At 31.7% G+C, this 26,943-nt stretch overlaps 1 protein-coding gene across 1 annotated transcript; it reads left to right on the top strand.

Moving 5' to 3' along the window:
• The first annotated feature begins 13,129 nt into the window (after positions 1-13,129).
• On the top strand, positions 13,130-26,726 carry LOC145323721 (uncharacterized). The gene is made up of 9 exons (XM_080166203.1): positions 13,130-13,223; positions 13,878-13,949; positions 15,220-15,267; positions 16,534-16,578; positions 19,908-19,999; positions 20,359-20,438; positions 24,832-24,943; positions 25,507-25,601; positions 26,262-26,726. Exons 1-9 carry the CDS (start codon positions 13,166-13,168, stop codon positions 26,341-26,343), a joined length of 684 nt encoding a protein of 227 aa, XP_080022329.1. The 5' UTR covers positions 13,130-13,165; the 3' UTR covers positions 26,344-26,726.
• Positions 26,727-26,943: the final 217 nt, after the last annotated feature.

Below are 26,943 nucleotides of genomic sequence, written 5' to 3'. Positions count from 1 at the left end.
ACAACTTTGGTGACTTTTAATGAATTTTGATTGGTTGATTCATTTAGTTGAGTTTCCAAATGTTACAACCACTAACTGTAATCTACAAAAAGGGTAATTTTTTTAATTATCCATTTATCAGCCATTGCCTTATCCCTTTAGATCCCTGAAAAGTTATACTATTATAATTATTTGTTGAAATAAATATGAACAAACTTGAAACAAGCTGAATTATAGAGCTGCTTCTTTTTAAGAATCACGGAAGGACATCTTATTTATCTAGTTAATTATTATGCTCTTTTCAATACTGAAACATCTCTATAATTGATATTTGTTCGTTCGCCCCTAAAGGATTCTATGGATAATGATAAACCCTGGACTTATACAGTTTCACTGAAAAGAAGAACCATATCTTTAAGCGGTTATGGAGATCCTTTGCTACATACATATAGACATCTTGTGACTTTTATATGCAATATGTCTAACAATATGAAAAGTAAAGCTTACGTTTGGCTCAAGAAAACGAGGATGATTAATTTGTATATAAGTAGAACAGCAAACGATATTCTGAAAAAAAGAGTAGAAAAGTCTTATTGATTAATAAAAAATTTTAAATTTTTGAGGAGTTTTCATGCAATAAACAATAAGGTAGTAAATAGTGTAATATTACTTAGTGTACCTAATTTTTAAACAAGTTTTTTAGTCATTTTGAAATAAAATGCCTTTTTATTTGAGAATTAAGATGGATAAAAAGATTTTTATATCTAATTATATTTATATTTAGCCCATTCATCAATTTTCGATAGTAAACATCATTTCCGCAGGAAGATTCTGTTTTATTTATGTTGTAGAAGTTTGCTAGATTTAAAATCAAATACACTGTTAAAAATAATTTTTTTATTTAGTATCAATTGATACTCTGGAGAGTATTGGAACCGTAAGTACGCTACAACTATATAATTAATATATAACACTATGTAATACTATATAACACAATAATTATTACTATACAGAACCCATACATTTTTTTAGTATCGATTGATACGCTCTAGGGTACTGGAAAATACGCTACAGAAATGTTTATTAAAATAGTACTATTTGATACACTCTAGCGTACTGGAAAATACGCTGTAGAAATGTTTATTAATTTAGTACTATTTGATACGCTGTAGAGTATCAGACAATACGCAAGAGAATGATTTATTAAAATAGTAACTATTCATACCTTCTAGGGTACGAATCTGTACTGTAAAGAATAATTGAAACAGACACCATTCGTGCACACCTCTCATGGAAGTGTTTCTGCTTGGTCGTTTTAGACAAAGATGAAATGTTACTATTTATGCTCACATTTATAGTTTTGATTTTTGTAATTATGACTGACCATAGTTTTTATTTTTAAGGATCATGTTTAGTCCTAATCATCTTTAAAGTCATTTTTTTTTACTAAATTTACATTTAAATTAATGTTTTATGGCTCTGCTTGGTATGTTTGTTGATATAACAAAATGTATATGTACATATAATAATCATATATTATAAACTGATCTTTCATCCAAAGTAATACAGTTTCGTACTCTACAGAGTATCAAAAATTATGATAGAGGGTATCAAAAATTGCAAAGGAGAGTATTAAAAACTTACTTCTACTGTATTGAATATTATTCCAAAGAGTGTATTTGATAATACTATACAGACAAATACATTATTTAGTACTACATGTTACTCCATAGAACACTAAATATTACTCAATACAGTATTGGAATCTTCCTTGTATCGTAATAAGTTTTTTTTCCTAGAATGTACGGATTGATACTATACATTAATGTGAAGAATATATAGTATTATCTGATGCTAAAAAAAAATTATTTTTAACAGTGTAGCATAAAAGTTGGGACATTGGACTGATAATTTTACTAGTAGCCAAAGATAATATAATTAACTTAAAACTTTGGGTACTTTTAATAAATTTTAGTTGGCTGGTTCATTAAGTTGAGTGTTTAAATGTTTCAACCAATAGTTTGAATCTACAGAAGTCGTAATTTTGTAATCATATTTTGGATTGTAAATAAATTTATCGTCCATTGTCTTATCCCTTATAAAATGCTCTTCTCATTTACCTCATTCAGAATAAACACCACTTACTAATTGCTATTGGGTCACAGGAATCTAAAGGGATAAGAAAATGGTCGATAAATTAATGTATATCCCGAACGATGATACACAAAATTACCCCTTCTGAAGAGTAAAATAAGTGGTTAAATCGTTTGGACACTCAACTTAATGAATCAACCAATCAAAATTCAATAAAACTTTGAGGATTAGTGTAATAAACAGCCAAATGTCCCCTCCCTGATCCTGTCCTATTTTGTACTAACATGAAACACTTTGAAAAGTAATGCATTTTGTACTAATATGGAACACTTTGAAAAGTTATGAATTTTTGCGGATGCTATGGCACACCATACTCAATACTTTGATAAGAATTAAAAATTCAGAGAAGGGGATCTCATTATTTTATCATCTGTCTGAAAGTACAAAAAATATCTAATATTCTGGAGAGGGGGAGAATTCGTCAATTCACCAGCGGCTACGCCCCTACAGGCTTATTCTTCAACTTGATGAACGAACTGACCAATGAATGAGGATCATATTAGCAAGCTGAATTAAAGACAAATTTTTCTCTGTCAAAATATCCACCTATATCCTATATCTATTTATATTTATTACATTAAGTTAAGCTCCGCAACCCTGAAGTAATATTGGTGCAGTAGCTTGGTATATCTGCAAATCAAAATATTAAGCTCTGCAACCCTGAAATAATATTGGTGCAGTAGCTTGGTATATCTGCAAATCAAAATATTAAACTCTGCAACTCTGAAATAATATTGGTGCAGTAGCTTGGTATATCTGCAAATCAAAATATTAAACTCTGCAACCCTGAAATAATATTGGTGCAGTAGCTTGGTATATCTGCAAATCAAAATATTAAACTCTGCAACTCTGAAATAATATTGGTGCAGTAGCTTGGTATATCTGCAAATCAAAATATTAAACTCTGTAACTCTGAAATAATATTGGTGCAGTAGCTTGGTATATCTGCAAATCAAAATATTAAACTCTGTAACTCTGAAATAATATTGGTGCAGTAGCTTGGTATATCTGCAAATCAAAATATTAAACTCTGTAACTCTGAAATAATATTGGTGCAGTAGCTTGGTATATCTGCAAATCAAGATATTAAGCTCTGTAACTCTGAAATAATATTGGTGCAGTAGCTTGGTATATCTGCAAATCAAAATATTAAACTCTGTAACTCTGAAATAATATTGGTGCAGTAGCTTGGTATATCTGCAAATCAAAATATTAAACTGTTTTTAACCTATTTTTTTATCATTTATAAAAAATATACTATGACACTAGTAGAATCAGACTGCAGAGGCCAAATTTGAATTAAGTCCCCAATAAACTTTTTTGGGGGGATTTAAAAATTAATTTTATATGTTGCTGTGATCATTTTGACCGAAGCAAAAGCTTTTTTTTACTTCGGGTAATATTGTGGCTTACAGAACATTTTTATATAATTCACTTTATATTGATACAATAAAAAAACATTACTCTGTTCATTGGAAATAATTTTTTTTTCCAAAACAATTAATTTCATTGAAAAATCTAACATTTACAATAAAACAAATAATTCTGAAATCTAACCAATAAGAAGCCTTGTTTTATATAATTCTTTACAATTCAAAAAAAGAATGTTTTCACAAAGTGACTTATTTCCAATGTAGTTAAATATTTTTTATTTAATTAAAATGAAAAGAATGAAAACCGTACACATAAAAGATACATACTTTTTAAAATTATTTTAAAAGATAAGTTTGAATAATCTTATTTTATAACACATTTGTATAGGTGACAAAAATAAATTTGTTGTATTGCATAAACATTTGTTGTCATTTAACCCTTTACAGCCATTTTTTATGTTTTTAAAATAAGTGAGAGAACACAAACATGTTAATGTTAATTCGTTGATATATTATGAAGAATTAACTTTTTAGTGAATTTTTATAGTAAAATCATAAGGCCTAATTTTACTCTATACCAGAATACAATATTTATGAAGCAAAACACTCTAAAACCTACGAATTTTACCCAAATAAAAAAAAGACCTTTTGCTCGGATCAAAATGATCACGGCAACAGTAAAAATTAATATTTGAATCCCCCCAAAAAAGTTTATTGGGAACTTAATTCAAATTTAGGCTCTGCAGTCTCATTCTACTGGTGTCATAGTATAATTTTTATATACGTTTTAAAAATAGGTTAAAAACAGTTTAAACTCTGTAACTCTGAAATAATATTGGTGCAGTAGCTTGGTATATCTGCAAATCAAAATATTAAACTCTGCAACTCTGAAATAATATTGGTGCAGTAGCTTGGTATATCTGCAAATCAAAATATTAAACTCTGTAACTCTGAAATAATATTGGTGCAGTAGCTTGGTATATCTGCAAATCAAAATATTAAACTCTGCAACTCTGAAATAATATTGGTGCAGTAGCTTGGTATATCTGCAAATCAAAATATTAAACTCTGCAACCCTGAAATAATATTGGTGCAGTAGCTTGGTATATCTGCAAATCAAAATATTAAACTCTGCAACTCTGAAATAATATTGGTGCAGTAGCTTGGTATATCTGCAAATCAAAATATTAAACTCTGTAACTCTGAAATAATATTGGTGCAGTAGCTTGGTATATCTGCAAATCAAAATATTAAACTCTGTAACTCTGAAATAATATTGGTGCAGTAGCTTGGTATATCTGCAAATCAAAATATTAAGCTCTGCAACTCTGAAATAATATTGGTGCAGTAGCTTGGTATATCTGCAAATCAAAAGCTTCATCTGATAAAGATATCAAACAATGACAAGGACTGTGTAGGGTTAGTAACAAATTTGGATATTAAAAGTACAAATTAAAATGAAACAAGGATCTAAGGATCTCGCCAACCGCTGAACGTATCTTCTTAGGTCCTAGAAAAGTTTATAACTATTTTAGGGGAGGTGACAACATCCATAAAAATAAATCTATAAAATCAGAGGGTAGGACAAACGACTATTAACACCTGTAGAGTGTCGGAACTTAATAAGCAGAATATCAGTTTAAAAGTCTAAACAAAATTAAAAGTAAATTTGTTGCAAAATTGGCTAAATATAGTATACTGTTTCAAAATATACTAACTTAAAGAGATGATTCGCTTAGGAAATTTTACCTTAATATACTAGGAATCGTTATGATTTTTAAAAATCCGCAGCAACTTTACAATGAAATGGAAAGTTATGAAATGTAAAAAGGTTGTCCAACCATCTTAATCAATAATTACACTTTTTTCAATCTGATTTTAGAAAAAGTAAATTACATTAAACTATTATCACATTAATTATGCTGTAATTTTTTATAATGTGTTACTACCAAAAATTAAAAACTTATAACTACCATTTCTATTATAAAGCTCTTTTCGTTAATTTAGACATGTTGGAATTGTCATATCGATTTCAAACTTTGCATGATGATTCCTATAATAGTAAGGAATTATTTAGAAAAAATTTACTTCCATGTTCCGTCTTAAAATTTAAACGAATAAGCAATATAAAACAACTATGAACAAAACATACATTTTACTTTTTTCGCTATGTTTACGGTATTACAGTTTACTGTACTTGAATTCTTATTGATCCTAAGCTACTTATGGACAAAAAAAAGTGTTATCTTATTTATTTCAAAGAAGAATCTTATCTGTATTTAATTAAAATAATGAGACTTTGATTTTGATTTTGAAGAATGAATAAGATTTATCTCGTAAGATTTATGCTTGCAAGAATTATTAATTAAGGTGGACATGTTAATATGCTACATGTGACTAAATTACTGGCGGTGATAATGGATATAGAATATACGTGGATATTATGACAGGGGAAAAATAGTCGTCAATTTAGGTTGCTAATAATAATATCATTTATTGGTCAAATAAATCATCCAGTAGGAGGGAAATGGATAGGGAAATTGTTATTTTAGCCAGTTACATGATACACTTGATTAAAGCACATGATAAACTGGTGTAAGATCCAAGTAATAATAAATCCATTGTTATTAATTAAGCTTGACATGTTAATATGCTACATGTGACTAAATTACTGGCGGTGACAATTGGATATGGAATATCCGTGGATATTATGACAGGGGAAAAATAGTCGTCAATTTAGGTTGCTAACATGGTCTTATTGGTCACTTCGTTCATCCAGTAGGAGAAAGTATTTTTAATTAGTAAAAATCTCTTTCTATACATTCTAATGAATAAAATATCTTTAAATTACTGCCAGCTGAAAAGAGAGGGAAGAAAAAAGGCTTAAAACCAACCAATGAATAAAAAATTTTAATAAAAACCTTAAACCTATTAAGCTTACTTGAAATGGAGAAGTCAATCGAGTCATTAGGTAGCCAGCCAGATCTTAAGGGACAACAATTCTAGCTACTCTATTTTTGACATATGGTTGCGCTGTAAGCATCCTGGAGAGGAGAGGGAATGGAAATAGCCTGAAACCCTCCCGGAGACTTTGTGGAGCTTTAATGGTTCTAAGATATTTACAACAACAAACATAATTTATCATATATGATAAAATAAATAAGTTTATTTATATCCTATAATATAAAGCCAGTCAAAATCTTAAGGAGGCTCTTTACAGGCACTGTATAGGTTTTTAGCTATTTTTTAATAAAATTTCTAGATACCCCCTGCATCAAATTTAATTTCAAGTATTTTGGACTGACATCAGGACTGAAAATGTATGTAGTAGCTCCAATATTTTTAAGGTTTTATCTAAAACTCCTGTAGTTCCTGATATTTGCATTTGATTTAAATGCGTGCAATAATTAGCAAAAAATGGATAGATAGATAGATAGCTTACATGATAAGAGATAGGGTTTGGTTTGTTTGTATGGCTTCTGAAAGGTTTCATAATGAAATGCTCAGTAAAAATGTGTTTTTCAAATAATCTTTGTATCTGTTTATGTTAAGTAGAAAGTAAGTTACAAAGGCCCAAGGATGGTTTTAAGCTATTTTATTTTCAAATCTTTGTCCACTACCACTTGGTATACAGAGCCTTTAAATGCTAGAAACGCATTCTCTAGCTCAAATTATGAATGTCTAACTGTAAGCATATGAAGTTTTGGTATATCTTTGGGAGAAATAAAATTTACTTAGCTGCTAAATGAGATATATTTAGATGCATAATTTTTTGAGAGTACTATCATAAACAATATATGCATTTATGAAATAACTCATTTAGTCTACCCATCTATCATTTTGTTTCATAGATTTTAGATATAATTGGTTGTTTGTTATTGGATGATCCACAAAATTATCCCTTCTGTAGATTACAATTCGCGGTTATCGTAATACTTTGGGGACTAGTGTAATAAACAGTCCATTGTCCCCTCTCTCTCTGGATATTTCCCCTGTCCAATAAGCATGCATTATTTTAAGATTTGATGTCTTTCTACATTGCATTAATATCTAGATAAAATAGAGTAAAATTATATAGATAGATAGCCACAAAAAAGTTTGATAAGATAGAAAGATAAATAATAACAAGATGCAAATAAAAAGGCTTCCAGATAGTATTCAATAATTTTGCATTAATTCTGCACTTTAATTCTACCCCTCAATCTTTACTTTGCCATGAATTATTCAAAAGGTAGTAGCATGTAGGGGGAGTTAAATTAATAATTAAAAAAACTCCTTTAAGTTTAATCATATTTAGCTTTCCTTCAAATAGGTTCTTTGGATCCTTATTATTGAAATTATTTGAACATTGTATTAGAGTAAAATTAAAATTAACAAAAAAAAACTACTGCGGGAGTTCCTAACACTGCGCAAGAGGTTTGATCAACCTAATTTTTCGAATTTTAGATTTAAAAGAAAAGTTTTTTTTTTAATTTTTTTTGGGGGGGGGATTTTTTTGAGAGGGGGGGGGGGTTTGTCGACCCCACAAATTTTAATTTTGGTTTTAAAAAGAAAGAAAAAAATATTTGGGGTTGGGGATTTTTCATTTTTTGTGGGGGTTGTGGGTGTCCCACCCCCCCCAAGAAAATAGTTACAAACCTTCCCGGGACCTATGAGAAGCTACCCTGTTAAGGAGAACCCGATTGGTTTACCGGTTAGCGAGATCCTTCTTTACAAACAAACAGACAGACAGACATCGTTCTACTTTGTATTATAGATAAATCATTATAATTTAATTTGTTTAGCACCGCTTAGTTAGAAAATACTTACATACACACCTTTAATAACATTCTTTTAAGGCTTGTAAAGAAGCTTTTCTGCTAAAATAAACTCCTATAATTTGAAATAACTCCCCCAGTTTTATTTAATTTGTTAAGCACTGCACACTTAGCTGGGAGGCACTTGCATAATTATAACATTCACCCTGCCAAATTATTTATTTTAATAAACACTTTTATACCAAATACTCATATTAATTGGCTTCGCCCATAATCATTTAATGCGTCTTACTTTTTGAAAATTGATATTATATGTACATGTATTAAAGTTACCAAACACATGGGTTACAATGCCCCTAGCATCTAGGGACATCTTGTAAAGTGAGAAATGAAAAATTAGGTACCTCTTCATTGACTTAAATATCTAAATATCTGTGGCTTTAAACAATTTATGTTATTACTGCGCTACTTATGCATTGAACAATCCTTGTTTTTTATTGTACTTCTATAAAACCTAAAACAATTTGTTAACATCATGGTTCGGCAGAAGCAGTTTTAACAAACCGTTGACGAATCTGCACTATATTTTTTTAACAATTGGGAAGGTGATTAAAGTCTTCCACAAATTATGACGTCATAGATAAAATAAACAATGAGAGGCCAGCACAAATTATACTGACCTTTCATTGGCTATTCTATCGTAGGACGTCATAATCTGAGGAGGGAATTTTAACATTTTCAATCGGCAGTAAAAGCAGCCGCTGAAACAGCTTTTTTTCATTTTATGAACTGCTGTTGCATATTTGTTGCGAAGCTATTCTTTGACGAAGACCAAACTGCATAACTTTTGCACCACTTTTGACGTCATATTCTCCATCTCTTTTTTAGGGGTTTTCTTTTTCACTTCTCCTCTCATCTTCCTCATTATATGACGTCATAGGAATTAAAAGTGACACAAAAGTTATGCAGTTTGGTCTTCGTCTATTCTTTCAATGTCCATATGTCCTTTCTTGCCAGACAGCTACGTTTAGGGGGGAATCGAGATTTTCTCTAAGGCTTTTCCAGATAGACTACCAAAAGTTTGTGTGCAGATTCCCTCCTCTATTGAGCACACAATATATAATTTACTTTACCCGTTGGTCTGTTTGATACAGAAATTATTCAAAAATAAATAAAATACATAAGAAGGTTTCGTGATTTTTTACTTTAAATTTGACTTTGATTTATGACCAATAAACATCTGCGCTTTATATCACTTTCTTCATCCCTGATTATTTGTCATCGCCACTTGTATCTTTGTTCCGACAATCATAAGCTGCCGCCGTGCGTAATAGAATGTGGCGGCTGCCGAGCTCTGATAAACCTGGTCGCACAGTATAATTATTATTAATTTTTCCAAATGTCCTGATTCAAAAGAAACCATTAATTGTAAGGTTTTGCCAAACAATTTCAAAATCTTTTGTGAGGAATTCACAATGATTTTTATAGGTGCAAATAAATAATAAAATAATAAAATTTTATTGGTGACTCGATATGTCTGGCACGTGATATTAATAGTTAGGGTAGGGGGAATTCCTTGGCCTATAAACAGGAGCAACTAATTACCATACACAGTTAAAACTTCCAGGCAAAGGTCAGCTTGGATGTTACCTAACCTAATATCCCAGTGGGCGTTTGAGTATCGCATCTCATTACACGCTTCTGGCTTCTCTAGATGAAATTGAAAGAGAATCCCGCCCAAATGTAATTAACCAGTAAACACCAACAAAAAAAAACGTATTTTGCCCCCTTTGTAGCATTGTGTGTTTTGAGAGGCTGTGCTAACATTAGATCATGATTTCGCAACCATTTAGAGTGTTCATACAATCTTTATAAAAACTAAATTAGCATCCGTATAGAGTGTACATACAATGATTTACGGTGATAATTTACAGTGTTCATAAAATGCTTTAAAAACAAATTTAGCGGAACTACGTTACAAAAAATGTTAGTTAGTACGTTTGTTTGTACGTTAACGGCCATTAGGAAAAATGTTGCTAGGTCATTCAGAGCCCTCCCCCACCCCCCCAAAAAAAATTGTTTTAAGCTAACAAATTATTATAATTTTGGGGCCTAAAATTTTCCCTGCATCGCAGTCTAGTGGCGAGCGCCTATCATAACAACAGTAGGTTATATTTCATACTATTCTGATTTATATAGTAATGATATACATATCACTAAGATTAATTTTTTCATCTTTATTGATGTGTATTAAAAGATACAAAATTTCAATGGACGGGACGTATACACGGACAACTCATATTTAAAGATTAGCTACGCTACGAAAATGTTTTAGCTGTATTACAAGAACTTCATCCAAATGTGTATATTGAGGATTCCTAACAACTGATTTTAAAATATAAAATTATGCCAAGTGTATCATGTGATCACTTTAAGGACATATATCCCAGTTGAATCTTTAATTGACATTCTTTTGTAATTATTTAATGTCGATTCTTTATAACCTAGGTGGTTTGTATGGCCGTTTGTCTATTGTTATGAAAGAGTGTCGATTGACCAATAATATTCAAGTAATCAAAAATATCTATGCAGTATATGCTCTACTACAGTATCTACATAGCCCAGACTCTAGTGTATCTCTGAAGTCTAAACTCTACAGTATCTATGCTTACTAGTCTCAAAAGTAACTAAGAAGTCTAAACTCTACGGTATAATTGCAGTTTACAGTAAATATGCAGACTATACTCTACAGTAAATACATAGCCTAGACTCTACAGGATGTATACAATCTAGACTCTACAGTGTATATACAGTCTAGACTCTACATTAAATATACAATCTAGAATCTACAGTATATATACAGTCTAGACTCTACATTATATATGCAATCTAGAATCTACAGTATCTATATAGTCTAGACTTTACATTATATATGCAATCTAGAATCTACAGTATCTATATAGTCTAGACTCTGCAGTATATATGCATTCTAGACTCTACAGAATTTATACAGTCTAGACTTTACAGTATCTACACAGTCTAGACTCTACAGTATCTATGCAGTCTACATTCAATAGAATTTACACAGTCCAGTCTCAATAAACAATATTTGTTTGCTGCTGCTGCGTAACTTATATACAAAATTTGTCAAATTCAGAAATTACCTATGAAATAAATCGTCAAATACAATTGAAATTCAAATCTTAACTGAGAAAGAGAGTGTATAGAGTTGCGTCATAACAAAAAGAGATAGATATATTCTCTACAACAATAAAAATATAGTTAATCCAAGGTGCTAAATCATGGTATGATATAATTGGTGACAATTGGATTATCTTAAATTATGATTTATAATTGTTAATCTTTTTTAATGCACATTTATATAAAAATGATGAATAATGATAGTAAAATATGTTCATATAAAACACCAAAATAAAAATGAACTTTTGGTAATGCTTATGTTTACTGGCCTATCATTGGTCATTTGTATGGTATAACGTAATTTTTGTAAAGGCATTGTAAAGCGATTCCTTTTGGTGGTAAAAAAAATGATGATTTGCCTAACCATTTTAAGGCAAAAAAACTATATCCTCGAAAAAAGGCAAAAATCTCCTTATTATTATAAAGTTTATATGAAAAGCTGAAGTAAATCATTCTTACTATTTCCGAGATCTAGGTCGACAAAATAATGACACATTGACTAACATATAAGAATTGTAAGGGTATCATCGCTATTTTAAAAGTTTAATCTTTATTAGTTATTTCTCGTATCGTATTATAAACGGCTTTCCGCGGATATAGAATGTACAATTATAAGATTAAAACTAGTTTTTTTAGCCCCGAGGTGCCGGAGGCACCGGCTAAAAAAACTGGTTTTAATTTTATGATTGTACATTTCTATATTCGTAGAAAACTGGATATAATACGATGCCAGACATAGTTTTTTCGTATTGATGAGAACCGGTTCCTGTCCACCGGATTCGAATAAATACGAGAAAAAGAATTAATACTCAAAAATTTATTGGTTTTAGAGAAACACTAAACTATTAGTGCATCTTTTAAACAGTTGGTTGTAAGATGCAACATTGCAGGCAACATTGACAAGCCTACAATCATGTGATAGTATTCAGAACTTCATTAGTTAATAGATATCCATTAATAATATTACTTTATTTTTTATTCTCTTTTTGTTGTTGTTATTATACTATAAGATGCAACATTGACAAGCCTACAATCATGTGATAATATTCAGAACATCATTAGTTAATAGATACCAATTTATACTATGTGTTTTTTATTTATTCTATTTTTGTTGTTATTAATATACTATAAAGTTATGAAATAATACAGAATTATACATGCTCCTCTTAATTTTGTGAGATATAATTCCGTATACGGCGGTTTCACTCAAAGTGCCTAGTTAAGCACAAATCCCCTCCTACCAGCATTACATAAAATAAATTGAAAATAAGGTCAGGGCAAGGTTTTTATTTAATTATTTTTTACTTCAGGCTGGGTTAGGTTAGGTTAGGTTATATTCCTGACTTAAAAATGCATGTAGAAATCTAATAGAAACATTATATGTATGTCTACAGAAGTTATTGATTTTACATTGCTTTACTATATTTACAGACTAGCGGCTACGCCCCCTAGAAGCCTCTAAGGTAGGAGGGGAAAAAGTCGACCTAATCCAATTTTAAATTTGAGTTTCAAAAGAGTAAAAAATATTTTTTAGGGGGGGGGTGGTGGGGAGTTCAAGACACCCTCCCCAAAAATAGTTTAAAACCTTCCCAGGACCTATGAGCAGCTCCACTGTAAAGGAGAATAATATCGGTTCGGCGGTTAGCGAGATCCTTCGGGACAAACTAAAAAACGCTTACTACTTTATATAATAGGATAAAGATGTCAATATTATATTCAGATCCTCCTAGCTATATTACAGAAACCACTTGGAGAATAGGTAAGGAATTTAAAAAAGCAAATGACTCAAACATTTTTACTTGTGATAGTTATCTATTGCATTGTATTAGAGACAACTTTCCGAGGATATATAATAAAAAATTATAAGATAGAACTGTTATTTATTTTATGTTCTTTTTTTCATTCTTGGATAATTATTTCTAATATGGTGCTATACAAGATTTTTCAGTATGGCCGAGAACTGGTTTTAATAACTCAATCTCATATGTGATATCCTAACAAGAGTCCACCACACCCCCCTAATACAGCAAAGTGTTTTGTTAAGGCAAAAAAGTCACCACTAAAAATACACCTCTTGTTGTTTGAATACACGCCCCCCCCCTCCCCGTTTTTGGTTTAAGAAAGTGTTAAAATTTTCCATACGCTAAAAAAAACTATAAACTAAGTTAAGGTTTTTATTAAAAAAGGGTTAGTTGACAAAATTACACTAATGTATGTTTTAAATTGTATTTAAAATGAATGTGGACATTGTAATATATATTACTATAACATACCAATGCTATTCTTCAAACAAAAGAAATAAGTTAGTTATCTAAAAAAAATACTACAGGAAAAAATATATATTAAAAGACATTCTCGTCCAAGGTTTAACTTTTCTTATAGAATAAACTGTTAGTAAATATTTTGATTTTAGGATATTCAGATGAAGCAGATAATTATGAAGAACTTTCTACAAAATCAAAGATTTGTAGCGCATTTATTTTAGGTAAATTACATATTTGAATCATCTCTTTCCTAAGTTAATTATTTTTTTATTACCTAATTCAGAATACATTACTTGTTGCTTCGCCTCTAGCCTCTAGTACCCCATCTAAAGATGGGGTCAGAGAAAGGACGTCCATTTTGTTATTTGGGAAGGAAGGGGGGTAGAAAATATCAATGGGGGAATAATAAAACACTTACTAATGGCACGTTTGGGTAAAATCCAGGGCTTGGCAGCCGCTTCTAAGCCATAGTGAAATCTCATATTACAACTTTAAAATTCAGCTGGATGTATAAACCTGTTCCTAAACAGTCAATCCATCTTTTCGAAATTTTATTTTTGCACACACAATTGGGTTTAAATATGAGGCTTTTGCGCGGCTGAGGCGCCCTGGTGAAATTAGTTTGGGTTATGAGGTAAAATATAACATATTTCCAAAAAATTTTAACATTTAGTCGGGTGGGAAGGGGGAGTTTTAATCACCCATTTACATCTTTCTTTAGTGATTTTTTTCTCAACTATTATTTTCATACATATGTATTTAATTTCATGGATCAACTGCAGTTTATGGTAAAATATTTCTGATAATGAAAATTTCCAAAATTCATAGATTTTTTAAATATTTTACCATGAACGGCAGTTGATCCAATTTCATCATTTCATTGATAGACACTATTACATCATATTTATTTAAATTAAATATATAAATCATTGACTATTATGTAAAATTCTAGTGAGACTTCCATCATGATGTTTTATAAATTAAAGCACAGAACTTACTTTTAAATTCTTATATTTTACTTTGCTCCTACCTCTAGCGGAAAAAAGCTTAAAACCAACTCAAGCATTTAAAATGCTTCCCAAAAATATAACAAACTCGTTTCACCTTTTCTGAGATCTTTAGCTTCAGACAAAAGTAATTACTACAGCATTTATAGACCGTTACACACTTATAGATAGACAAATAAACGTGTAAATTTCAGAGAATGAGAGGAAGGACAATGGGCTGTTCATTACACTAGTCCCCAAAGTTGTATAATAACTTTTTCTTATTGATTGAGTTTGTGACTTTCATCGAATTTTGATTGGTTGGTTAAAAAAGTTCAGTGTCCAAACGTTACAACCAATATTTGAATTTACAGAAGGTTTATTTATGTGTAACATCATTGGGTATATATATCAATTTATCGGCCATTGTCTTATCCCTTTAGATCCCTGTGTAAATTTGCATAGCTGATAATAATTTTTTCTATTTTCATTAATTTTGTTTCAGTTATAAACATCATCTGTTTACTGTTTTCATTTATTATGATTATCATAGGTAAGATTTAATTTTAGAAGCGCAAATACTCTATATATTTTGCATTTGGCTGGCATGTCTTTCGAGAAAGACTAAACTACATAACGTTTGTGTCACTTTGAGGAAGACGATTCCCTTTTCTCCCATCTCTTTTGGAGAGATTTTCTTTTCCCCTTCCCTTTTTCTTTTCCCTTTATATGACGTCATATGAATCGTCTTCCTCAAAAGTGACACAAAAGTTTTGTAGTTTAGTCTTTCTCATTTCTGTCTATGATTTTGATTTTATGTTGATTTGTGGGTATGACAACAATTTAAACATAATGTTTTTGTTTGTTTTTTCGTTGTTTTTTGGAATATTGATTCACATCACGATTAGATATAATATTATAAGTGAAGCATCTTTATAAATAAGTCTTTAAATGTTGGTATGTCCTTATCAATCATTCATTATTCATGTATTTTTGGGAAATATATTTACAAAATTTCCACAGGGACTTCGAAAAGATGTTGAATATTAAATGTGTTATATTTATCATGGTTCGTTTCCATGGCCATATAATTTGTTGAGCTCCGTTTTTAAAAAGCGAAGCTTTTCTATAATTAGGGTAGGTCCGTCCGTCCGTCCATACGAATAGCTTTTTTCGTTAATTTAGGCATGTTAGAATTTTCCTATCGATTTCAAATTTTGCATGGTGATTCCTTTAATAGTTAGGTACGATTTAGAAAGCGTAGCAACTCTATAATCATCATCAAAATGTCCGTACGTCCATTTTAAACATGTTGATTTTTTTACTTTTTTTAATAGTTTTTTTCATTAATTTAGGCATGTTAGAATTGTCCTATCGATTTCAAATTTTGCATGGTGATTCCTGTAGTAGTTAGGTACGAGTTAGAAAGCGTAGCAACTCTATAATCATTACCAGAATGTCCGTACGTCCATTTTAAACATGTTGATTTTTAACAACAAATGTGTATGTGACCTAATTATCTGATTGGTCTGATTTTTGGTATACTGATTCCTGGGACAACAAAGTACAATATTATAAGCGAAGCAACTTTATAATCAAGTCCTAAAAATGTAAGTATGTCCATAATCATTGTCCTGTATCAAGCAGTTTTTCAACAAATTTATTTACAATTTTGCTTTGACTCTTATGCATTCGCATTCTGATTATTTAGTTCTGACATTATACAAGTGTTAATGTCCGTTTGTCCTACCGTTTCAGAGCTTCGCTTTTATGGATGTTGTCATCCTTGTTTCATAATGAATACTAATATATGATTTAGGAAGTGTATACGCCGCTCCTTTGCACCAGAGTCTTTACAACTCAGGTAAATACAGAAATAGGACAATAATGTGTATACACACAGCTCCTTTGCACCAGAGTCTTTACAACTCAGGTAAATACAGAAATAGGACAATAATGTGTATACACACAGCTCCTTTGCACCAGAGTCTTTACAACACAGGTAAATACAGAAATAGGACAATAATGTGTATACACACAGTTCCTTTGCACCAGAGTCTTTACAACACAGGTAAATACAGAAATAGGACAATAATGTGTATACACACAGCTCCTTTGCACCAGAGTCTTTACAACACAGGTAAATACAGAAATAGGACAATAATGTGTATACACACAGTTCCTTTGCACCAGAGTCTTTACAACACAGGTAAATACAGAAATAGGACAATAATGTGTATACACACAGCTCCTTTGCACCAGAGTCTTTACAACTCAGGTAAATACAGAAATAGGACAATAATGTGTATACACACAGCTCCTTTGCACCAGAGTCTTTACAACTCAGGTAAATACAGAAATAGGACAATAATGTGTATACACACAGCTCCTTTGCACCAGAGTCTTTACAACTCAGGTAAATACAGAAATAGGACAATAATGTGTATACACACAGCTCCTTTGCACCAGAGTCTTTACAACTCAGGTAAATACAGAAATAGGACAATAATGTGTATACACACAGTTCCTTTGCACCAGAGTCTTTACAACACAGGTAAATACAGAAATAGGACAATAATGTGTATACACACAGCTCCTTTGCACCAGAGTCTTTACAACTCAGGTAAATACAGAAATAGGACAATAATGTGTATACACACAGCTCCTTTGCACCAGAGTCTTTACAACACAGGTAAATACAGAAATAGGACAATAAAGTGTATACACACAGTTCCTTTGCACCAGAGTCTTTACAACACAGGTAAATACAGAAATAGGACAATAAAGTGTATACACACAGCTCCTTTGCACCAGAGTCTTTACAACACAGGTAAATACAGAAATAGGACAATAATGTGTATACACACAGTTCCTTTGCACCAGAGTCTTTACAACACAGGTAAATACAGAAATAGGACAATAATGTGTATACACACAGCTCCTTTGCACCAGAGTCTTTACAACTCAGGTAAATACAGAAATAGGACAATAATGTGTATACACACAGCTCCTTTGCACCAGAGTCTTTACAACACAGGTAAATACAGAAATAGGACAATAATGTGTATACACACAGTTCCTTTGCACCAGAGTCTTTACAACACAGGTAAATACAGAAATAGGACAATAATGTGTATACACACAGCTCCTTTGCACCAGAGTCTTTACAACTCAGGTAAATACAGAAATAGGACAATAAAGTGTATACACACAGCTCCTTTGCACCAGAGTCTTTACAACTCAGGTAAATACAGAAATAGGACAATAATGTGTATACACACAGTTCCTTTGCACCAGAGTCTTTACAACTCAGGTAAATACAGAAATAGGACAATAATGTGTATACACACAGCTCCTTTGCACCAGAGTCTTTACAACTCAGGTAAATACAGAAATAGGACAATAAAGTGTATACACACAGCTCCTTTGCACCAGAGTCTTTACAACTCAGGTAAATACAGAAATAGGACAATAATGTGTATACACACAGTTCCTTTGCACCAGAGTCTTTACAACTCAGGTAAATACAGAAATAGGACAATAATGTGTATACACACAGCTCCTTTGCACCAGAGTCTTTACAACTCAGGTAAATACAGAAATAGGACAATAATGTGTATACACACAGCTCCTTTGCACCAGAGTCTTTACAACTCAGGTAAATACAGAAATAGGACAATAAAGTGTATACACACAGTTCCTTTGCACCAGAGTCTTTACAACACAGGTAAATACAGAAATAGGACAATAATGTGTATACACACAGTTCCTTTGCACCAGAGTCTTTACAACTCAGGTAAATACAGAAATAGGACAATAATGTGTATACACACAGTTCCTTTGCACCAGAGTCTTTACAACACAGGTAAATACAGAAATAGGACAATAAAGTGTATACACACAGCTCCTTTGCACCAGAGTCTTTACAACTCAGGTAAATACAGAAATAGGACAATAATGTGTATACACACAGTTCCTTTGCACCAGAGTCTTTACAACTCAGGTAAATACAGAAATAGGACAATAATGTGTATACACACAGCTCCTTTGCACCAGAGTCTTTACAACTCAGGTAAATACATGAATACGACAATGACAGATAAATTAATCCCCCCCCCCCGTTTATTTTACTTATCCTCTTATATAAAGTAGTAAGGTTTTTTTGTCTGTAGCTTAAGATTTCGATAACTACTGTACAGATTAAATTTTCCATTTTGTTGAAGTTTCTTATTGGGTCCTGGATGGTTTTAGGCTATTTAATTCTTATTCCTAAGTTTGGTTTTAGGCTATTTAATTCTTATAATAAGTTTGGTTTTATGCTATTATTCTACTTTCCTAGATGCTAGGAGCTCAGCCGCTAGTAGAATTTATAGAGTACAAGAGACAATGGAAAACCCTGCGGGGCGGGGACCTTAACATGCAGTACCCTAATCCTGCGAGGCTACCTGGTGGCCATATAACCTAACATACAGTAAAACACTAACTCACGACCCACCCCCCCCCCCTTTCATATTCATTTATTATCAAAATAGTTTGGGAGGAGTTTCTTAGCTCTAATAGGCGGTTTTAGGGAAACTTCTTCCTACAGCATAGAAACAAGCATTATTTTCATTTGCTACCAGTAATTACAAAGAGTTCTTTTCTTGAAGTTGGGGTAGACTATAACCCTCAAAAAAATCTTCACAATGAGACATGTAATTTTAAAGAAACGACGTCGTTTTATGCATAATTAAAGTCACTATTGAAAGCATAAAACGATTTAATAATTGGTGAAACTTTAGGTTGCCTAGGTAAAGTAATGCTCTCTTAGTTAATAATTAATGTTGGAATCATTTTCTCAATTTAAAACCTTAGAGCCTAACCCTACGGAGGAACTTATTTTCCATATTGTTGGTTTGCCTGGGTTTACAATCATTGATGGAATCTTCCTGTTATTTTAAAACCTTAGAGCCTAACCTGCGGAGGAACTAATTTTCTATATTGCAAGGTTGCCTGAGATTACAATCATTGATGGAATCATCCTGTCATTTTAAAACCTTAGAACCTAACCCTGCGGGGAAATAATTTTTTTTATTGTTAGGTTGCCCAGGTGAAATAATGCTGCCTTGGTTTACAATCATTGATGGAATCATCCTGTCATTTTAAAACCTTAGAACCTAACCCTGCGGGGGAACTAATTTTCTTTATTGTTAGGTTGCCCAGGTGAAATAATGCTGCCGTGGTTTACAATCATTGGTGGAATCATCCTATTTATTTTATCCACAATTAGACTTGGTCTTACAATGGTAAGCATTTGTTTATTGATAACTCTAACTAATATATTTAATTGATATATATTTGCCTAGTCCCTATACTCTAGGGGAAGGCGAATGGGGTCATGAAAATAGCCTAAAACCACCAAAGACCAAAAGCTCTCCTGAAAAGTAGAATCAGTTCAGACCAACAGTTTTCGAGATCTTTAGCTTCAGACAACAAAAAATGACTTATGTATGCTGTAGGATATTGTGTTATTTTTTAATATGACCTTTAAAAAGTTAAAGACAAATTGACGCCAAAACTACTAGGTGGTTTTAGGCTACTTAACAAACCTCAATGCCCTCCTCTAGAGGCTAGGCTCGAAGCAACTAGTGTTTTAACATTTCAGAAAGGCTTCCCGTGCAAGCATAAGAATCCAGATGAAATGGGATTGACTTGTGAGCTCTGTTCTATTTCCTGTGTTGCCTTGTAAGTATTATCACAAACCAAAATGCTTTTTGCATAATGGGAAAAAAAGCTATTTCTTTTTTTCACTTCCTTTCTTTTACTTTCTCTTTCTTTCTCCTTCTTTTTCCTAATTTTTCTTTCTTTTTCTTTCTTTCTTTCTTTTTCTTTCTTTCTTTCTCTTTTATTCTTTTTCTTTCTTTCTCTTTCTTTCTTTTTCTTTCTTTCTCTTTGTTTCTTTTTCTTTCTTTCTCTTCCTTTCTTTTTCTTTCTTTCTTTCTTTTTCTTTCTTTCTTTCTCTTTTATTCTTTTTCTTTCTTTCTCTTTCTTTCTTTTTCTTTCTTTCTCTTTGTTTCTTTTTCTTTCTTTCTCTTCCTTTCTTTTTCTTTCTTTCTCTCTCTTTCTTTCTCTCTTTCTTTCTCTTTCTTTCTCTTCCTTATTTTTTCTTTCTTTCTCTTTCTTTCTTTCTCTTTTTCTTTCTCTTTCTTTCACTTTCCTTCTCTTTCTTTCTCTTTTTCTTTCTCTCTTTCTTTTTTTTTCTTTTTCTTTCTTTCTCTTTCTTTCTCTCTCTCTTCCTTTCTCTTCCTTTCTTTTTCTTTCTCTCTCCTTCTTTCTTTCTCTTTCTTTCTTTTTCTTTCTATCTCTTTCTTTCTCTTTCTTTCTTTTTCTTTCTATCTCTTTCTTTCTCTTTCTTTCTTTTTCTTTTACCTCTATTTAACTTTTTCTTTCTTTCTTTCTCCCGATCTTTATCTTTTTTGCCTTTCTATCTTTTTTTCTTTCCTTTTTTTCTTTCTTTATTTTCTTTCTGTTCCTTTCTCTAACCTTTCTATATCTCTTTACATATGGCCTAATGTTAAACTCATTCTTAAAATCAGCATCGCTACTATTGTATGTAGTTGTTCACACTCAATATCTCTAATTAATGGATAAAGAATACATGTGGATATATTGGCAGGGGAAAATTTGTCGTCAATTCAGTTGCTAATATGGACTTCATGTATTGGTCAGTTAATTTATCTAGTAGGAAGTAAGCGGGTGGAAAAATGGATTGTATTGTTATTTTAGCCAGTCGCGAGCATCACTTTCATCAGAGTACATGAAAATCTGGTGCAACATCCAAGAAATAATATATTTATTTGCTAATTATTGATAGGGGTTAAAGGTAGACATTCGAATCTGACGTACTATAAACATCTAGAAAGCCAGGGAGGAATATGCTAATGACGGAAGTTAAGACACCCCCCCCCCCCAAACCTTGTTCAGGTGAATTACAAGCAACTAAGAATCGAAGGGATGATTAATTTATTTCCATTGTGCTATCCCTGTATTCATGAGAAAAGCATATGCATATATGTATTATGTACATTCATGTCTGCAAACAAAATCTTTTAAACGTTAGTTTATTTGTGTGTATGTCTTATTTGGTCGATAGTTTAACGCAGTCTACACTCTACAGTCTCTACGGACGCAAAACTCTCTAACCAAAAAGGTATACACACAAATATCCATCTAAAACGGCACCAAAAATTTTAACATTTTTTATCATTTACAAGTTTACTATTTTATTTCGGAATGATAAAGGAATTAAAACCACGTTATCCCAACATATATTATTATATACTATTATCATATGTTACTTGAATTTGTTAAAATGCGTGAACACCATTTTACCTTATATTAATAATTATCACTGATTTTTATCTGTCCTATCTTTCTGCATATGGAAAACAAAAAGAGTATTTAGTATAGATTACTATTCATCTAAAGTATAAAATACTAGCAGCTGCGCTCCTAGCATCTAGGAGCTATGTATTCAAAGGTGTAAGGAAAGTAGAAAATAGCCTATAACCTAACTTAGATATAAGAAATAAATAGCCTAAAACCATCAAAGGAAATATAAGAAGCTTCCATAAAATGGAGAACTCATTTGGTTCAGTAGTTATAAAAATCTTAAGCTACAGACAAAAAAAAACCTACTATTTTATATAATAGGATAAGATTACATTGTCCTATATTCTTTTGATTATTGCTATAATGTAGTATTTCAAAACCAAAAAAATAACGATGACAACACCCATAAAAGCTGTAAAACCGTTGGGACAATCGAACATAAACACATGTAGAATGTCAGAACTAAATAATCACAATATAATTTTATAAAATTCGAAGTAAATTTTTAAAGAAAATTTGATGAAAAACTGTACAAATACAGGATAAAGTTTAAGGACATACTTACATTTTTAGGTCTTGGATATAGAGATATTTTGCTTATAACATTGTAGTTTGTTGTTCTAGGAATCAGTATTCCAAAGATCAGATCAATCGGATAATTATATATAATCTTTATAAATAAACCTTTTCGAACGGACATTCTGGTAATGATTACAGAGTTGCTACGCTTCCTAACTATACAGGAATCATCAAAGTTTGAAATCGATAACTAATAATTGATGGACAAAAGAAATTTAGATACCCAACAAACAACCAGCTAAAGCTGTCTATTAAGCTAACTATGGGCCAAGGCTGTTCAATATAAAAGCTTGAATTATAAGCAATTGCAGATATTCTAATCATATAATGTGGAACTCTGGACTTTATAGAGATTATAACTTTGTTAATAAGATTAATAGTATCTTGTATTAGTCTATCACAAATCATTATTGTAATTTATAATAATTAAAATAATCCAAAATCTTAGTAAATGTACTATTGATCAGGGGATCAGGGAAGGAACAATGATGATTAAATTAGTCTACATCCCTTTCTTCCCCTAAATACTTACTAGCTGACAAAGGCAAAAAATAACCCGGGGTAGCACTGATAACCCTACTACCCTCTATCCTTTATTTTTAAATAAAATAAAATCGAAAATAAGGAGGAGGGGTTAGTTTTTCTGTCTCCCATTATTTTAGGTCAGGTTAGGTTAGGTTATATTGGGTACTCGATAGCTTCATAGGGTTTGGGCACCGCTGTTATAGGCCACGCAGATTTAATGGATAAAGAAATAAAATATCTCGATATTTGTAATTTCTTTGTTTTAAATGGAGAGGGTGGTCAGCACATACTTAAACAGCTCTTTATGTGAAAGCAACGGTATATACCCATATACAAAAGGAATATTATTTATCATCCAATGTATAATCCCAAAATCCCGGACTATATAATATTTATGCACTATTATTATCAAAGGTTCAAATGATGCAAATGCATAATTAGAAGAAGGGCTCGGCAGCCGTAACTAAGCCTCAAATTTAAGACTGCAAGGGTGTATTAAAAATTATGTTGAAATGAGGTATTGCCATATTTTGGTCAGTTTCAGATTCTAGCTGATTTTTAGTAGCGAAGCTACTCTATAATTTGAAATGTCCGTCTGTATGTCTGTATATATGTCTGAAACGTTTTGGGGGAAACGTAATTTTCTCAGCTCCTACAAAAGATAGAAGGCTGAAATTTTTTGTCAACATTCCCATCAACAAGGAACATAATTAAATATAAAACATCGTTAGCGGTTGGACTTTTAGCCGCTTTTAATTTTAAAAACTGATTTTCTTGTCTCCTGTAAAGGAGAGAAGGCTGAAACTTCTTGTCAACATTTCCATCAATATGGAGCATAATTATGTATAAAACATCAATAGCGGTTTGACTGCTTTTAAGCAGCTTTTTGGCCGCTTTTATTTTTCAAAACTGATTTGGTCGGCACCTGTTAAAGAGATAAGGCTGAAACTTCTTGTCAACAATCTTATTGATATGAAGCATTATTAAGTATAAAACATCAATAGCGGTCAGACTGCTTTTAAGCAGCTTAGAGCCGCTTTTATTTTTTAAAACTGATTTTCTCGGATCCTGTAAAAGATAGAAGGCTAAAACTTCTTGTCAACATTACCAACAATATGAAGCATAATTAAGTATTCATCATCAATAGTGGCCAGACTTCTTCTAACAGCTCTTTAACCGCTTTTACTTTTTGCAACAGATTTTCTCGGTTCCTATCTTTGGTAGTCTGATTGCCTTTCAGCTGCTTTTCTTTTTAAAACTTTCAGAAACCTTAATTTTTCAAAGTTTTATGAATTTAAGTTTTTGCATATTTATTTGCATATTTATCTCTTTCACTTCTTTGTTATGATAACAGTTAATCAGCTCTATAAATTACTTTGTCTGTTTGTCTATTTTATTATAGATTTTGTGCTTCGCTACTTATAGATGTTGTCATCCTTGTTATATTTGTAATAGGTTGATTTCCATGAGGTCTTTAGGCATGCAACTGATGCGCGGCAGCCGAGCACTGATTATAAGTCAGGGAGGTTAGGGGGGAGTTCTTTGGCGCTTAAATCAATCTACACAACTCTCTTACCCTAGATATTTACTTTTTACTAGCAGACATACATCCTACCATTTCTACAAAAGAATTATATTTTAGGTTTGATATTGTTATCTGCTGTATTGCGCTGATTTGGCTGATAGCCGGCACCAAGTTCTTTGCACAGATATATGAAACAGTCAACTTCATCACGGAGAGACCCAATGAGGACGTGAGTACATTAAAAGCCAGTCCAAAGTCTCAAGGATATAGGGATGGGACAATGAATGAAAAATTAATATTTCTGACTGTCTTGGATTTGGGTACTAGAACATATGCAACTTTTATTATTTTGCCTAATTTTAAAGACTTTGACACCAGCGCAAAGAATGCCGCTAAGACAATTATCACAAAACTGAGATGGGGTTTAAAGACAAAATGTTGTCTGCATTTTAATCAATCAATTAAAATCTTGATAATATAACTGGCTGATTTAAAATTAAATATTGTAAGATTAAAACCAGTTTTGTTAGTCCTGAGTGGGGTTTACGTTGATTAATGATTGGTCTGTACAAAGCGTCTAAACTTTTTCACCAGGGAAAATTATGTTTTTGGGATTTTCTTGGCTGCTATATTATTTTGACATTGATAATAAAAATTCGAATGACGAGCAATAATCTACATTTTAACTTTTACTTTAGAGTAATTGAGAAATAGGATTTTATTAAAAAAATACTTTAGCTTTTTATATTTCTCATATTGTTTACTTGATCAATTAATTCTGTTTATATTTAGACTTGTGACAAGGTGATGTTTGAGTTTGCATTTTTTTGTGTCGTAGCTGGATGGATTTTTCTGGCCAACTATATCTTTATCATGATGTGTTGCAGGTCATTTTTATTTTGCAGAGAAGCTTTGTATTATTCTGGAAAATTGGCAGTTTACCTAATATTTCAATTGAACATTAAAGTAAACTATAGAGAGAGAAGGGGATAAATGAATGTAGGTCCCCACCCCGTAACCTTTTACCAAAATTTAATTGTGTCTTTGAATATTAGCCAATAGTAATGGAAATATTAACACTACCAAGTCGCTACAAATGAGCAGAAAGCTATTTGCTAGCAGACGAAAACTGTCCCCAAACCTGGATTATAAATCTATACTTAGACATTTATTACAGGAACAAGTGAAGGGGTGGGGGGTCAAAAAATCCTCTGTAAGAAAGCGGAATATGTATATTATTGTAGTTTTGTCATTTCTATGATATACAGCATATTCTTTTTCTTCTTTATGGTAACTGAACTTCTGTCTTTATCCCTTTGTCCATCAATGATTTTTTACATATATACAGTGTGTTTTATTTAATGAAACAAAAGTATTGCCGCATTTCACCCACTTACCATGGACAGAATTTGATAATCTGTATCTTATTTTCTTCATTGACGTGGGACATTTTGAAAATTGATTATTAACTTCTATCAATGGTAAGTGGGTCAAATTAAGATATACTTTTGTTACTTTGAAAAAAAAACACTGTATATCCTTTATAGATTCTGTGAATGTTGTTGTGCATGCGCGAGACAGGTGAAGAAAAGCCGCGCCAACAAAACAAAAACAACCGATGTATTTTAACCATTATGTACCATTGTATTTATTAATACTTGGATATAACACCAGATTTTTATGTTCTCCGATAAAGCTAATCTCGCAGCTGGCTAAAATAACGATACACCCCCTTCCACACCCATTACCCAATCCCCTCCCTCCTACTTGATGAATGAACTGTCCAATAAATGAGTTCCATGTTAGCAACCTAAATTGGCGACTACTTTTCCCATGTCATAGTATCCACATAAATTATGTACTGGTTAGCCTGACCAATTTCATAAGCACTGATACTGTATAGTTATTGATGTTGTGCTTTCTTTTTTATATTGTCATCCTTGTTAGTAGCGTATATATATAATTAGGGTATTCCTGTAAGTCCGTCCATAATGGTACTTTAAGGCCACAAGTACTCTACGCAACAAACCTTTTCTTAAACACTTCTTTTGTCCTCTGTTACTCTGAATGTTAACATATAATTATCAAAATAGTGTTCGTTTCAATCAAAAACAAGGATGACAACATCCATAAAAGCGAAGCACTGAAACGGTAGGACAAACGGACATTAACACTTGTCTAGTGTCTGAACTGAATAATCAGAATATAAAAGTATCGAAAGAGTCGAAT

This window comes from Acartia tonsa, chromosome 7 (genome assembly GCF_053477335.1).
Source record: "Acartia tonsa isolate MP-2025a chromosome 7, ASM5347733v1, whole genome shotgun sequence".
Lineage (NCBI taxonomy): Eukaryota > Metazoa > Arthropoda > Copepoda > Calanoida > Acartiidae > Acartia > Acartia tonsa.
Note: the sequence above shows the minus strand (reverse complement) of the source record. Positions and strands in the feature narration are given on the sequence as shown.

Coding starts and splice junctions, on each gene's coding strand:
- LOC145323721 (XM_080166203.1), top strand. CDS start 13,166: ATGTCAATATTATATTCAGATCCTCCTAGCTATATTACAGAAACCACT. Junction 13,950..15,219: donor TTGTAGCGCATTTATTTTAG/GTAAATTACATA, acceptor ATTTTGTTTCAG/TTATAAACATCATCTGTTTA. Junction 24,944..25,506: donor CGGAGAGACCCAATGAGGAC/GTGAGTACATTA, acceptor GTTTATATTTAG/ACTTGTGACAAGGTGATGTT.